Genomic DNA, 13881 nt, shown 5'->3' on the forward strand with positions numbered 1-13881 from the left:
CCCTATGATGTGTATATTGGACCTCTTGAAGTTGTCTCAGAGGCTGCTTACATTATACGTGGGGTTTTTGGGGAAGGGTGGGGTTTTTTTGGATTCTTTTTTATTCTTGTTGTTCTGATTGGTTTTTTGCTTCCTTATGTTCCAAATCACTGATTTGACTCTCAGCTTTATCCATTGTACTGTTGTTTCCCCGTAAATTGTTCTTGATTTGTTAGTGTATACTTCTTTTCTGACTAGATCTTTTCTACACTGTTGAGGTCCTCACTAATTTCCTTGAGCATCCTTAAAACCAGTATTTTGAACTCTGCATCTGATAGATTGCTTATCTCCCTTTTGTTTAGATCTTTTTCTGAAATTTTTCATCTGGTCTTTCATTTGGGCTATGTTTGTCTTGTCATTTTGCCAGCCTCCCTGTATTTGTTTCTATGTATTAGGTAGAGCTGTTAGGACTCCATCTTGGTAGCATGGCCTAACATAGTAGGTGTCCTGTAGGGTCCACTGACACAGCCTCCCCTATCACTGAAGCTCGGTACTTGAGGTACACCCTCTGTGCAGGTTGAGCACACCCTCTTGTAGTTGAGCCTTGATTGCTGTTGGTAGGTCAATAGGAGGGATTTACCCAGGCCAGTCAACTCCAAGGACTGGCTGTGACCACTGACCACCAACCTCTCCACTCTGTGGAGGATCAGCTGTGCAAAGGGCAGGGTGGTGTTCCAACATGGTCTGTAACTGTCCACTGGGTATGCAGGCTCTGGGGCTTCCTGGGTGGTACAGGCCAAGTTCAGCCCCCACCCAAGTTCTTCCCAGGACCACCCTGCATGAGCTACAGAGTAACCTGCAGGTGGCTGCTGCTTGTGTCGGGCTTGGCAGTTCCCAGGCAAAGCCAAGCTGTAAACCTAGGCTGGCTGCTGCTAGTGCCAGACCTGGGACCATTAACAAGTGGTGCAAGGCCTGTGGACTGGCTAATGCTGGCTGTTGCTTGAGAGAATTTAAGTTGTGAAGCATGAGACAAGACAGGCCATTTATATGGAAAAGCCACTATTAACAGCTTGGGTGGACCCATAAGTTGGGAGGGGCAGAGCTTCAGGGGTTCTCCAGGGTGGGGCAAACAATGTTAGCCAGGTTGATGGAGTCTCAGATATAATACCTGGGGATTCTGGGCTACAGAGGGAAGGCTCAGGAAAAGTACAATGGCCCCCTGCCTGCCTTTCTGTCTGGGAGAATGCTATACTCCAGCTCTCACCTCAATGCCAGACACTCCAGTTCCTCCCCATATGGCACTGGTGCCTTTCAAGCTGCTACCCTGGTGCTGGAGCTGAGGGCATGAGTCTAAGTAAGTCTGTGTGTGGGTTAAGAGGAACTGCTTGGGACTTCTTCCACTGACTCAATCTCCGCTGGTTTTTCCATCCAGAAGTTACGGGGACTTATTTTCTTGGCACTGGAAAACTGGGCTGGGGCAGGTGGCAGTGGGGGCTGGGACTCCTCAATCCCGAAGTATCCCTCCCAAGTTTTATCCACCACATGTGGGTGTGGGACCGGCTTGTTCCATGTCTCCACATCTCTGACCCTCCTATTGGTCTGGATGGATGTAGTTTCTTTAATTCTGTAGTTGTTTGTTTAACTTCCATTCAACTCAATTTGTGATGATTCCAAGTGATGGTGATTTTGTAGTTTACCTGCCATTTTGATGTGATTGTGCAAGGAAACAACCCATGTTTACCTATGCCTCCATCTTGACTGGAAGTCCTCACTCTTTTCCCTTCTTTTGAAATAGTAACTTCTAAAAATAGATTTTGGTGTATGAAGGTGTATTTGGGTTTACTTTGGTACAATAAAAGTATCTTTGAAAAGTATTTCTTCTTTGTTCGTTTTATCAATTTGCATTGTTTTGTCTTATTGGTTTGTTTACTTTCCACATGATGGTATGGAATGAGTTCAATACACAGACATGTAAATACCCTTACTAGTGCATTATGTGCAAGAGCGTCTCTCGGTGTTTATACATTGAAGCACAAGTGCCAGAATACTCCAACATCAATATCTGTGGTCAAATTACTCTCAGCGTAAGTTGTTTTTCCCAGTATTAGCTATACTTTCATTATCACCTAGGGAATTAAAACTCACATGCGTATGTACAGACACATATAGTGGCACAAATCTCCACCCCCCAAAAAAAAAATATCTGTAATTACTTGACACTATTGATTTGATACCATGTAGTTGGGCAACTTAAACAGAAACTTATTTTCTCTCACTTCTCAAGAATGGAATTCCAAGCTCCAAGTGTCTAGAGGTTTGGTTTCTTCTGAAGCCTCTCTTTGCAATGCTGATGACCATCTTATCCTTGTGTCCTTAAACGGTCTTTCCTCTGAGTGCATGTCCCTGGTGTGCCTATTGGGGTAATCAAATTTCCTTTCCTTGAATTTCCTTTTCTTAGATTCAAGTGCACTGGCTTTGGCTTATGTTTTGGTTTGTTTATGAAGGTACCCCAGTCTAATGGCTTCCTTGTTTAACTACTCTAACACATATTAAGAAACTATTTTCAAAAAGTTTCCACTGCCCATTTATTTACTTATATTTACTTATTGATTTGAGAGAGAGGAAAACATCAATCTGTTGTTCCACTTATTTATGCATTCACTGGTTGCTTCTTGTATGTGCCCTGATTGGAGCTTGAACCCGCAACCTTGGTGTATTGGAACAACACTCTAACCAACTGAGATACCCAGCCAGGGCCTCCACTGCCTACTTCAAAATGTTAGAAGATAATATGGCTTACTTAATTCTGCACTGTGGACAACAGCCTTCAATTAAATACATAAACCATCACACAGAATAGTCATCAGCAAGCTTCTCTGCAGAGCCTAGATGAGCTCTTCAAATCTTTGTACACAAACTTACAACTTTATGTCTGAAGCAGCCCCAGGTGGCAGGTGACAAGCTCAGAAAACAACTTGATATAATCCCCAAAAAGATCCTAGTGCCAGTAAACTATCAAAATTGAAAGCTGCAGGTAAAAAAAAACAAAAGAACTAGTGAAAACTCTCCTTATTGACAGACACAACTATAGTGGTAGCTACAGACCCTAAGAGGAAAAGACCAGGAAGATAAGCAGAGTAAGTTTCAAGGTGATGATTATTATTGATAGAGAAGCATAAATTGTATTTGCTATAAGAAAATATGTTTAGGAAACAAAATAAAAACCCTAATTCCCTGACTGGTTTGGGTACTCACCCTCCCTTTTCAGGCCACATTCCCAGGAAAGGTTACACAACTAGCCCAAGGAACACAGACCTTGATGAATCTACATCAAGTCAACTTCATTCAGGAAGAGTTAGGAAGGGGCCTGTACCATAATTCTAGCCAATGAGAAGTCTGGGTGGGCTTCTGGGAAAGGCTGCCCACCAACACAAGAAAATATCTGGAGGAAATCCTGTCCTGCTGTTGGAATTGTAGCAGCCACCTTTCAAGTGCAAGGGGAGTAACCCACAGGATAAGCTAAAAATGGCAAAGTAGAAAAAATAGAACCCCAAAGCCACCCTACCCCAGGACTTCTTGTTATATACACAAGATATAAATCCCCTTATTGTTTAAAGTCCTTTGGGTTGTTTTCTGTTACATGCAACTAAATACATCTTATTCACATAAGCAGGTGGGCATATGATCCAGCAAATAACATTAGACCAAAAACAAGAGAGCATCAGAACAGTTCAAGCAGCAGCTTAAACTTGTTTTTTTTTTATTTTATTTATTGATTTTAGAAAGAGAGCAAGGGAGAAAGAAACACCAATTTGTTGTTCCACTCATTTATGCATTCATTGCTTGATTCTTGTATGTTCCCTGACCGGGAATCGAACCTGCAGGTTTGGCATACAGGGACAATGCTCAAACCAACAGAGCCACCTGGCCAGAGCCGCAGCTTTAAAACTCAACTGCTTCTGCTTAAAAGGAATAGGGGAGAAAAAAAAGAGGAAAACTACCAAGAGCAAAACCCACTGCTGCAGGGGAAAAGGGGGCAAAAAGGAAATGCTTCTGCCACTAATAAAGTTGTACGACTTCTTTAAGGCCTAGAAAATTTCAAAAGCTGAAGTATGGGGTCAGGTGATGGGGTGGTGGAAGAGGAACAGTAAGGCCCAAAATTTAACGGCCACAATAAGTAAAAAATTATGTCTCCCAGGGCACAAGCAGAAAAGTGAGGCCAGGTTCATGAAGTCGAGAAAAGAAAACCCAACTCAAAGAAGAGATATCCCAACTTCAGAATTTGAACAGCTTATCTTTTGAGTCAATGCATCTATAGCTCAATGCCATTAACCATTAAGATCCAACTAAGTTTCCTTGCTTAGATCTGTGCTGCCAAAAATACTTCTCATAACTTGTTTCCCCACATGTATCTCCCAGTCCAAGAAATGAAACGACCAGAGAAACTGTAAAATCAAATATTCTGAAAGTTAGTGGTTTATTAGAAGCACTGTAAGTTGGTATGTGTTTGGTTCAAACATGTCTCTTGGGAGTTTGGTTATAATAAACCAGACTCTTTTTCACCTTTGACAAAACCGGAATTGCTACTCCTTTAAAAGTCAGTAAGCTGTGGTAGCTTTACTACAAAATAGATATCCTAGATGACATCAAATGCCCACCACCCAACCGTTCCCACTCCCCATTTAAGAATTACCACTGTAGCGAGCTAGTTACAACTGGGAGTGGTTTACCTTCCAACATACCAAGGAACAGGGAAAGGTTAAGCATTTTGATTTAGGCTGAGTTCTGCCAGAAGCAGACTCTAAAGACAGAATTTGTATGCTTTGAGGATGTACTAGGAGGGAGGGGGGATGTGAAACAAGATACAAGAAACTATGTATTTCAACTGGAGACCTTTGAAAGACGGCATGAAAACCATTATCCAACTCATGGGGTATTTCTCAAATATGTATTCAGTTGTGTCATTTTTCTGGTCAGCAAGGAATCTGGATGGGTATACACCCTTAAATCCCCATGTACCACTAGCTGAAAGCCAGCTGATCCACAGCACTTCAAGCAGAGAGAGAGCCTCAAGCAGGTGCCTGCGGGACTCCTGTTGGTGGCATGTGTGGGAATGGTGACTGACTAGGGGACATGGATGGCACACTGACACTTCCTGTTACACACCTGACGGTTCCTGATTATTCCTGATTGGCTTCTGTCCCTTTTAGCTCTCAGCAATTTACCTTATTTTGCCATCTTTCACAGTCCTTGACACAGGTCTTCTCGTTGCTCCATCCAGAAGAATTAGCATCTTTCTAATGGCCTATCAGTTCCAAAATAGAAGCACTTTATTGATTACTCATCTAATTAATAATAAGCAAAAATGTCAGTTCCTTTACGAAGTTCCTTTAAAGTTTTTGTGAATACAATCAAACACTTATCGGAGATTCAAATACAAAGTTCCATTTATTTTCAATAACAAAAGCAACACAACAAAGAGGAATTAGTCCACGAATTTTAAAATCTAACATAGCCTTAGCATAAAACTACCCTCAAGAAATAAAAACTTATCACTAATATCCGAGTAAGACTATTCTTGAGACTCTATTTTGTAATTTAAACAAAACTGGGTAGTAAGTCAAGAAACACAAGCTTGACTGATACTTGACTGATAGGACTCAAAGAAAAGAACTGTCAAGGAACAGGGTCCCCAAATATTGTTAGCAAAAGAAACATGGGGTTTTCAAAGCAGTTTAGAAACCCAAGCTCATAAAAGATGCAAGGGTATGGGATGGTCCATGTTCAAGGCCTGGTAATGAAATCTTTCCATATTTCTAGGTTCTTGATTTAGAATCTATCACAATCTAGAGGAGCATCTGCCAAAGGATAGGAGGCTTTTTATTCACACTTCCAGAAAAGACCTGTCTCCTTATTCTTCTTTGACTTGGTCACTAGCTCTGTCACCAAAATAATAGAGGTTCCATTCAAAAAAAAAAAAGATTACTATGTAGACCAGCCTCTCTCTGGTTTATATTCTCCTTTCAGAAACACACCGATACTGCCAAGGACGCTCTGAATATATCCAGTATCTTTTATTTTTATCCTCCTACACAACTCTCTGTAGCTACAAAATCTGGGACTCAGAGTAATGGCAGCATTGGTCAGAAAATAAGTGTCAGTTCCAATATAAGAATCTCTAAAGTTCAATGGTCACAAAAATTTTTTTACCACCTCATCTGCCACATCTTTTCTCTTTTCTCATTGTCTTGTGAATTATTTCTTTCGGAATGCAATCCTCCGAGCTACATTCTGAGCACCAAATTTTTTCACCAATGCATTTCGGACATCCTCATCATCTTTTTGCAAATCTAAGTCATCCTGTCGGGACCAAATAGGATACCCATCAGCCCTCTGACCAGACTCTAAAAAAGAGGTTGTAGCCTCCAGCTCACCACTATTTTTTAGGAAGGCCTGTGTAACTGTTGACAGATCCAAGTTAAACTTTTCCATTAATTGCCGGATAACCTTAATGGCAGCTCCCACCTCTGGTGGAGAAACTTTTTCTTCTTCTTCTTCTTCATCAGGCTGTGTTTCTGAGTCTTCCTCAGGTGTTGGTGGATCATCATCACACATTGTTATGTGTATTTCAAAATCAGGGCTTTCCTCCACCTAGAGAAAGTGATGAACAAAACCAATCTAACTACCTAGTTACAAACATTCTTTTTTTAAAATATTTTATTTATTTATCTTTAGAGGGGAAGGGAAGGAGTGAGGAAGGAAACATTAATGTATGGTTGCTTCTCGTGCATCCCCTGCAGGGAACTGGCTCCTGCCGGAAACTGGCCTGCAACCCAAGCATGTGCCCTGACTGGGAATCGAACCACGATCGTCTGGTTCGCAGGTCCACACTCAATCCACTGAGCTACACCAGCCAGGACCACAAACATTCTTGCAATATCTGGTCTCTCCTAACTACCGCCTCCATGCCCTCTGCACTCCAATCACACTGGACTTCCTTCAGTTCCTCTAACATGCCATGTCCCTTCTTATGTTTAATTATCTTGGACGTGTGTGTATGTATGTATGCTCACATGTGATAGGGTAAGGAAGAATGTGTGTGCAAGTGGGGTGTATATGTGCATTTTTGCATATGTATATTTATAATTAACTATGATGTTCCAACAGAACATCAGAAGCTACACTGAATATGAAAAAATATATGTATATGCATATATATGTGTATATATGTCTGTATCAGATTATTTAAAGTATGACTTCATTCCTGGATTGTAAGCTCTGTAAGGCCAGAAATTGTATGTTTTGCTTTTCATTACATCCCCAGTGCCTACCAGTGGTTCCACATACTAAGTACTCAAAAAGCATGCCGTACTAGGGCCTCTAAGCTATACTACATTTAGGCACATTACAAAGCATGTTATGTGAGAAGAGACCTATGCAGGCCCTATTTGAAAGCTTTTGAGAGCATTTGGAAGTTTATGGAAAATGAACCTAATATCAAATAATAAAGCAAAATTCAGATTACAAATCCCTGAATTCTACCAATGTTTGTGCATTCCTTCTTTCACAAAATATAGAAATTTAAGTTATTTTCCTGAGTTAGACTTAGGCCTAACCATTTTTCTTGGCATTAATAAAAAAAAATTAAATATCTTTTTTCTTGGAGATGATATGCACATGTAATTTGGCTTTTTTCCCAATTACTCATTATTTTACTCAAGGCTCCTGACTTTTTCTATAACAATGATTAAATATGGGATTCCAACTGAGTATTAGAAGCTAGACTGAATATGAAAGAGCTAAAATTTTCCCACAAAGCTCTAAATACACAAAAAGCTAAATTTGCTTGGTTGAAAAAAATTACTCTTTTAAAAGAAGCACAGAAACATTTTTAAAAGATAAATCCATTCTTAACTTTGAAAAACTTATACTGAGATCAAAGTACTCAAAATGGGATGGTTTATACTGTTTAAGAATCCTCCTTCCCAACTTTTCTAACTCTCTCCCTAGATTTCTCTTGCCAAAAACTAAAATCTACATGTCTAGAACCTAGGTCAGTCCCAATTTCCACTTTCTTTTTCCATCTTGAACTTCTCCTACCTTTCAGGACTTGGGTGTATAAAAAGGGTAGATTGGATGAACAATTTCAAAGGAGAAGAATGGGGGTACAGAAAAAATGAGTTAAATCTAGTTAACATACCACAACATCCTCAAACTCCCGAGTGGCTTCCACAAGCATCTTTTTGACTGTTTCTTCATTCTCCTTGATTTCTTCCTTTACAAATTCTTCTTCAGGCAAATCTGGAGTTCTCTTATTCTGTGGTTCTATCGCAGAGAAGAATAGCACTAGATTAGAATGGGCCTCTTTTACAGAAAACAAACAGATAGTGCATGCTTTGTGAGCTTTGAACCAAAGGTGAGCCTGTACTTTTTTTCCCATTATTAGACATGTTTTTTATCAAAAAGATAAGAAAAACATAATATCTGCATGCTCAATAATTTCTACTCTTGCTTCTGAAAAGTTGTACTATCCAGGGATAATTTTTCCAGGTTCTGATATGTAAAATAAAAATATCCTTCAAGCTTAATTCATTTTTGCCTTGTATTGATGAATCTGCAAATTAACTGTGGAATAAATTGAGTTCTCTGGGAAGCAGATCCCAAGATAAAGGTTACTATGTAAGGTGTTCACTAGGGAGTGTACCTGGGAAGACCCCCACTGAAGAGAAGAAAGCAGGATGGGCAGAGAAAAGTTGAGCTCTGAAAGAATACCAAGGCCTCAACTGAAGCTAGGACAGTCCTTCTAAGTTGACCAGCTGGGGCAAGGAAGGCAAGATTTTACAAATGTATATATATCAGTCACTGGATACTAATCACCCTGAAATGACAGTACTTTGGGCAAGGCAGCTCTCCCAGCCACTGAAGACAGAGCTGGACAGAAGGGTACATCACAATCTACCATACCATCAACACAAAGGAGAGCGCCCTAAAGCTAAACATCCTCTTGATTCACCTTTATGTTTTGTTCTCCAAGGATTTTACCTAGCTCTTTTTCACTTAACAAAAAGACTACAGAGCAGAATGAGGGAGGTTTTTGTAATGCAACAGTTCTGTACCCTGATTTTTTCATACAAATCTACACATGTATTAAAACACACAATTGGAAAATGGTATGGCAGTTCCCCCAAATATTAAACAAAATTACCATATAAATCAGCAATCCCACTTCTGGGTTTTTACCCCCAAAATTGAAAGCAGGGTCACAAACAAATACTACTATACCCATATTCACAGCAACATTATCCACAATGGCCAAAAGACAGAAACAAACCCAACTGTCCATCCATGAATGAACAGATAAAAAGTGGTATAGATACACAATGAAATATTCGTCTTAAAAAGAAATGAAATTCTGACACATTATGCTAAATGAAATAAGCCAGACACAAAGGATAAATGTTGTTTGATTCCACTTATGCAAGGTACCTAGAGAGATCAAATTCATAGACAAAAAGTTGAATGCTATTTGTCAGGGGCTGGGAAGAGGGAGAAATGGAAAGTGTTTAATGGATACAGAGTTTCACTTTTGGAAAATCAAAAAGTCCTGGAAATGGATGGTGGTGATGGCTACCTGGCAATATAAATGTACTTAGTGCCACTGAACACCCAAAAATGGTTAAATGGTTTTATGTAATGTATATTTTACCACAAGAAAAAGTAAAACAAATTTTTAAATGTATGAACTCTACACAAAAATAAGTCAATTTTCTTTTATATAATTTTTAAAATAGTAATTAAAAAACAAAGGCTTGTCATTTAGAGCTATATGCTGCAATAGATAAAATGGTATGCTGCCTGGCATTTGCTTCAAAATAATCTCAAACCTAGATTGAAAGGAATAAATATTTTTAAAACACCTGATCATCAGCTATAATCAGGTGAAGTTAGGTAATGGGAACATAATTTGTTATACTACTTTTGTAAATGTTTGAAATTTTCTATAATAAATGAACAAACTATGGTTCATTCACATAACGTAATACAATCAACACGGAAAGAATAAGTCAAAGCAACGCACAGACACAAAGACTTCAAGATCTATCATTAAGTTAAAAAAAAAAAAAAAGCAGCCCTGGCTGGAATAGCTCAGTGGATTGAGCGCAGACCTGCAAACCAAAGGGATTCCCAGTCAGGGCATATGCCAGGGTTGTGGGCCAGGTCCCCAGCTGGGGGCACATGACGGGCAACCACACATTGATGTTTCTCTCCCTCTCTTTCTCCTTCCCTTCCCTTCCCTTCCCTCTAAAAAATAAATTTAAAAAAAATTTTTTTAAAGCAATTGAAGAACTGACTTCTAGTGTATTAGCACTATTACGAGTAAAAAGGACATATAACAAGGACAGTAGCGGTAGTTGCCTTTGGGAAGGGAACCAGAGGAAAGGGTATGTAGCAGGGAGACTTTTCACTGTGTACCCTTTTCTATGTACAGAGTATACCTGTAGGACAAATTCCTAGAAGCAATATTGCCACATTTAAAGGAACATACAATTTAAATGTCATCAGATGTTTTCAAAATGCCCTCCAAAGAAATAGTACCAATTTCCTTCTATTAATGTATGTGTGTACTTGTTTTCATATACTTCACTAACTTTGAGTGTTACCCATTTTGTCAATTTTTGTCAATTTTTTCTAATTTGATCCATAAAATATGACATTTCCTTGTACTGGTTTACTTTTGTTTTTTAAAAAAGACAAACCAAAAGATAAAAACAAGACACATTTATTATTTCACAATTTCCATGGGTCAGAAGTCCAGGCATCGGTTATCTAGTCCTCTGTTCAGGGTCTAGTTTACTTTTATTTAATAACAACATTTCTGTATTTGTTTATTGGTGTTTACTTATTCCCTTTTCTGGAAACTTCTTGTTCCATTTCTTTAGCTCATTTTTCTACTATTTTTTTCTTTTAGTTATTAACTTCTGCTCTTTGGATATTTAAGAAACTAACTCTGTTGCAATGTATTGGGACTATTTTTCCAGTTTGTCCTCTGATTTTATCATGAGAAGATTTTTATTTTAAATAATAGAAAACTTTTTCTTAGTCTTCTTGGTTTCAGGATAATCACTATGCTAATATTAAAAAGTAAATTCACTTACTTAGTCATCTTAGGATTTTAATTTTTACATTTACATATCTAATCAACAAAACACCATTTTGAGTTGGGTAAATCCAGGCTAATTTTGTCCCAAGTCACAAATGGCTTGCCAGTAGTCCCTACATGATCTACTTCACCCGTACACCTAGCCCTGTCCTCTCCTAGAATTCCCCCTCTTGCTTTCTCCATTCCAGTCACACTGATCTCTTTGTTTCTCCAAGAACGTATATTCACCTCAGGACCTTTGCACTTACTCACTTTATCTGGACCACTTTCTCAGATAACCACCTGGCTTACTCTCATTTCCTCAAATGTCTTTGCTCAAGTAACAGCTTATAGTGACCTTCCCTAACACCCTATAGAAAGCAACCTCCTTCCCAACCTTTACCCTGATTTTTCTCTATAGCACTTACCACTTCCCAGCTAGCATGTTAAGCTCCATGACCACAGGGACTTTTACTTATTGTTACATCCCAGCAGGATAACAGTGTCTGGTACTCAAATATCTGTTGAATGAATAAATCTGAAATGTCACTTATACCAAAAACAAAATTCCTACTAAGCATACTGAACAGGAGAAACAGACTTCACATCCCAACAGTTGTTCAACTGTTACAAGAAAGTCACATAAGGAAGAGAAGGGAAGTGGGGGGAAAAACACGCCTCTTTAAAAAAAAAGGCTTCTGTCAATTTGAGATATCAATAGCTATAATTACATTAAAGGAAGCATCTTCAAAGCTTTGCACTGAGTACAAACCACACCTGAATCTTAACATTCTCAACTGCGTTAAAAGCTCACTCTATCCATGAGACCAGGAAGCAACTTCCACATGACCAGAACCCTCTTGTGTGAATATGCAATTTAAACAAAAACATGAAAATAAACTGATCTGACATGCCTTTAAAATGGTTTATACTGAATCTGACCATAAGAGAAATATTTTTTTTAATTGGTGGTTGCCAGAGAGGAGTGGAATGGGAGGCACAGGCAAAATACGTAAGGGAGATTGAGAGGTTCAAAAGTCAGTCACCAGGATGTGATGTACAGCACAGGGCAGCAATTTTCAACCGTTTTCACCTCATGGCATATGTAAACTAATTACTAAAATTCTGCAGCACGCCAAAAATGTATTTTTTTGCCAATCTGACAAAAACAGGTATAATTTTTATTCATTTACGCCCACTGGCTATCGCTGTATTGGTTATTGTCATTTTTAAATTTCACAATCTAAGGAAAAAGATGTCAGTGTTCCTGACTAAATAGTCACGAATTGTTTTAAAAATTCTTGAGGCACACCAGTATGCCCACAAGAGTTGAAAATCACTAGCATAGACAATACAGTCAATAATATAACTTTGGCCCTGGCCAGTGTGGCTCAGTTGGTTGGAGCAGGCAGATGGCAGCAGTTAAGGTCACAGATTAGATTCCCCATTAGGGCACAAGCCTAGGTTGCAGGTTCAATCCCCCGACCCGATGCGTGGGAGAGGCAACCCTTCCATGTTTCTCTCCCTCTGTTCTGTTCTCTAGAAGTAGTAACAATTTTGTTTGATGACTAGACTTACTAAAACAAAACAGGACGAGTCTTTGAAATATCTGTTAAAACATACCCAAAAAGCTGGTTCCCCACATTGCCTTTGGGAAGGAAAACTGGATAGCTAAATGGTGGTTAGAAGGGGAGAACTTTGATACTCTTTTTGTACCATTTGACTATCAGACCATGGCAATATCCCAGTTATTGGAAAAGGAAACTGAAGTTAGAAAACAGTGCAATTTTACCCCGATGTCAAAGGGGGAAAGGGGCCGGAGGGTGATACCAAAAGAGCCTAAATGGACGCCAGACAGGAAGGGTGCGAGACGACCCGCCCCGACCAGCACAGGAGCAGGCAGCGGGGCCGCACGTTCGCAGCAGCAGGCCTCACCCCCGCTATCGGCAGCCTCCGGGTCTTCCTCCGCTTTCCGTTTGAGTTTCTGGGAGGACGGGCTCACGGGGGCGTCCCCCAACATGTACTTATGCTCCTGGCCCCGCAGGTGCTTTAAGTAGCGGTCCTTCAGGGACTGCCACGAGTGCTGAGTGAGCGCGCTTTTCTCCATCGCTTTCCACAGGGCGTTGCCCGTGACGGAGCTGGTGGAGCGGGCATTCTCCTTCACGTAGGTCAGGATGGCCACGTCGTCCGCATCCGTGAAGGCGATCCGCCCCGTGGGCGGCTGCCGCTCCGTCGCGGCCGCAGCGCCCTCAGCCTGAGCGCCGGGCTTCGTTTCCGGCGCCGGGTCGGCCACAGGGGCCAGGCCCAGCCGATAGGCCTCCAACGCGAGCCTCTCGTTGCGCTCCACGCAGTCTAGAATGTACTGCGTGGAGATGAAGTCGCCCGAGGCCTCGGCAGCCGCCTCCCCGGGCTGGGCCAGCAGCACCGCCCCGGGCTCCTGCACCCGGCACAGGGTACCGCCGCCGTGCAGGATGAGCGTCGAGAGCCGGCGTTTTGCCGGGCTGGGACGCACGTAGAAGGACATGGAGCTGCCATCTTCCCTCACGAACAGAGTCGAGGAATGAGTGGGCCCGTTGAGGTCTTTGCCCAGATCCATTGCCTCCGCCATAGCTGACGCCAGGAGCCGGGAGAATTAGCGCCTATCTCCCTAGGACCTCACTAACCTGAGTTACTACCCCGAAGCGGCGGCAGCGCCAAAACCCTTCACTACTCACGCTTGGCGGGAGCGCACGGAGCACCGCCCCCTCCCCCGGAACAGGCGG

At 41.0% G+C, this 13881-nt stretch overlaps 1 protein-coding gene across 1 annotated transcript; it reads right to left on the reverse strand.

Moving 5' to 3' along the window:
* Positions 1-4437: 4437 nt before the first annotated feature.
* Positions 4438-13821, reverse strand: TERF2IP (TERF2 interacting protein). Its single transcript, XM_037063590.1, has 3 exons — positions 13055-13821; positions 8180-8304; positions 4438-6630 (listed from the first exon to the last, which is right to left on the reverse strand). The coding sequence occupies exons 1-3, from the start codon at positions 13725-13727 to the stop codon at positions 6235-6237; spliced, it is 1194 nt and encodes a 397-aa protein (XP_036919485.1). The 5' UTR covers positions 13728-13821; the 3' UTR covers positions 4438-6234.
* Positions 13822-13881: the final 60 nt, after the last annotated feature.

Source organism: Sturnira hondurensis, unplaced genomic scaffold (assembly GCF_014824575.4).
Source record: "Sturnira hondurensis isolate 20B ecotype Veracruz unplaced genomic scaffold, ASM1482457v3 Scaffold0014745, whole genome shotgun sequence".
NCBI lineage: Eukaryota > Metazoa > Chordata > Mammalia > Chiroptera > Phyllostomidae > Sturnira > Sturnira hondurensis.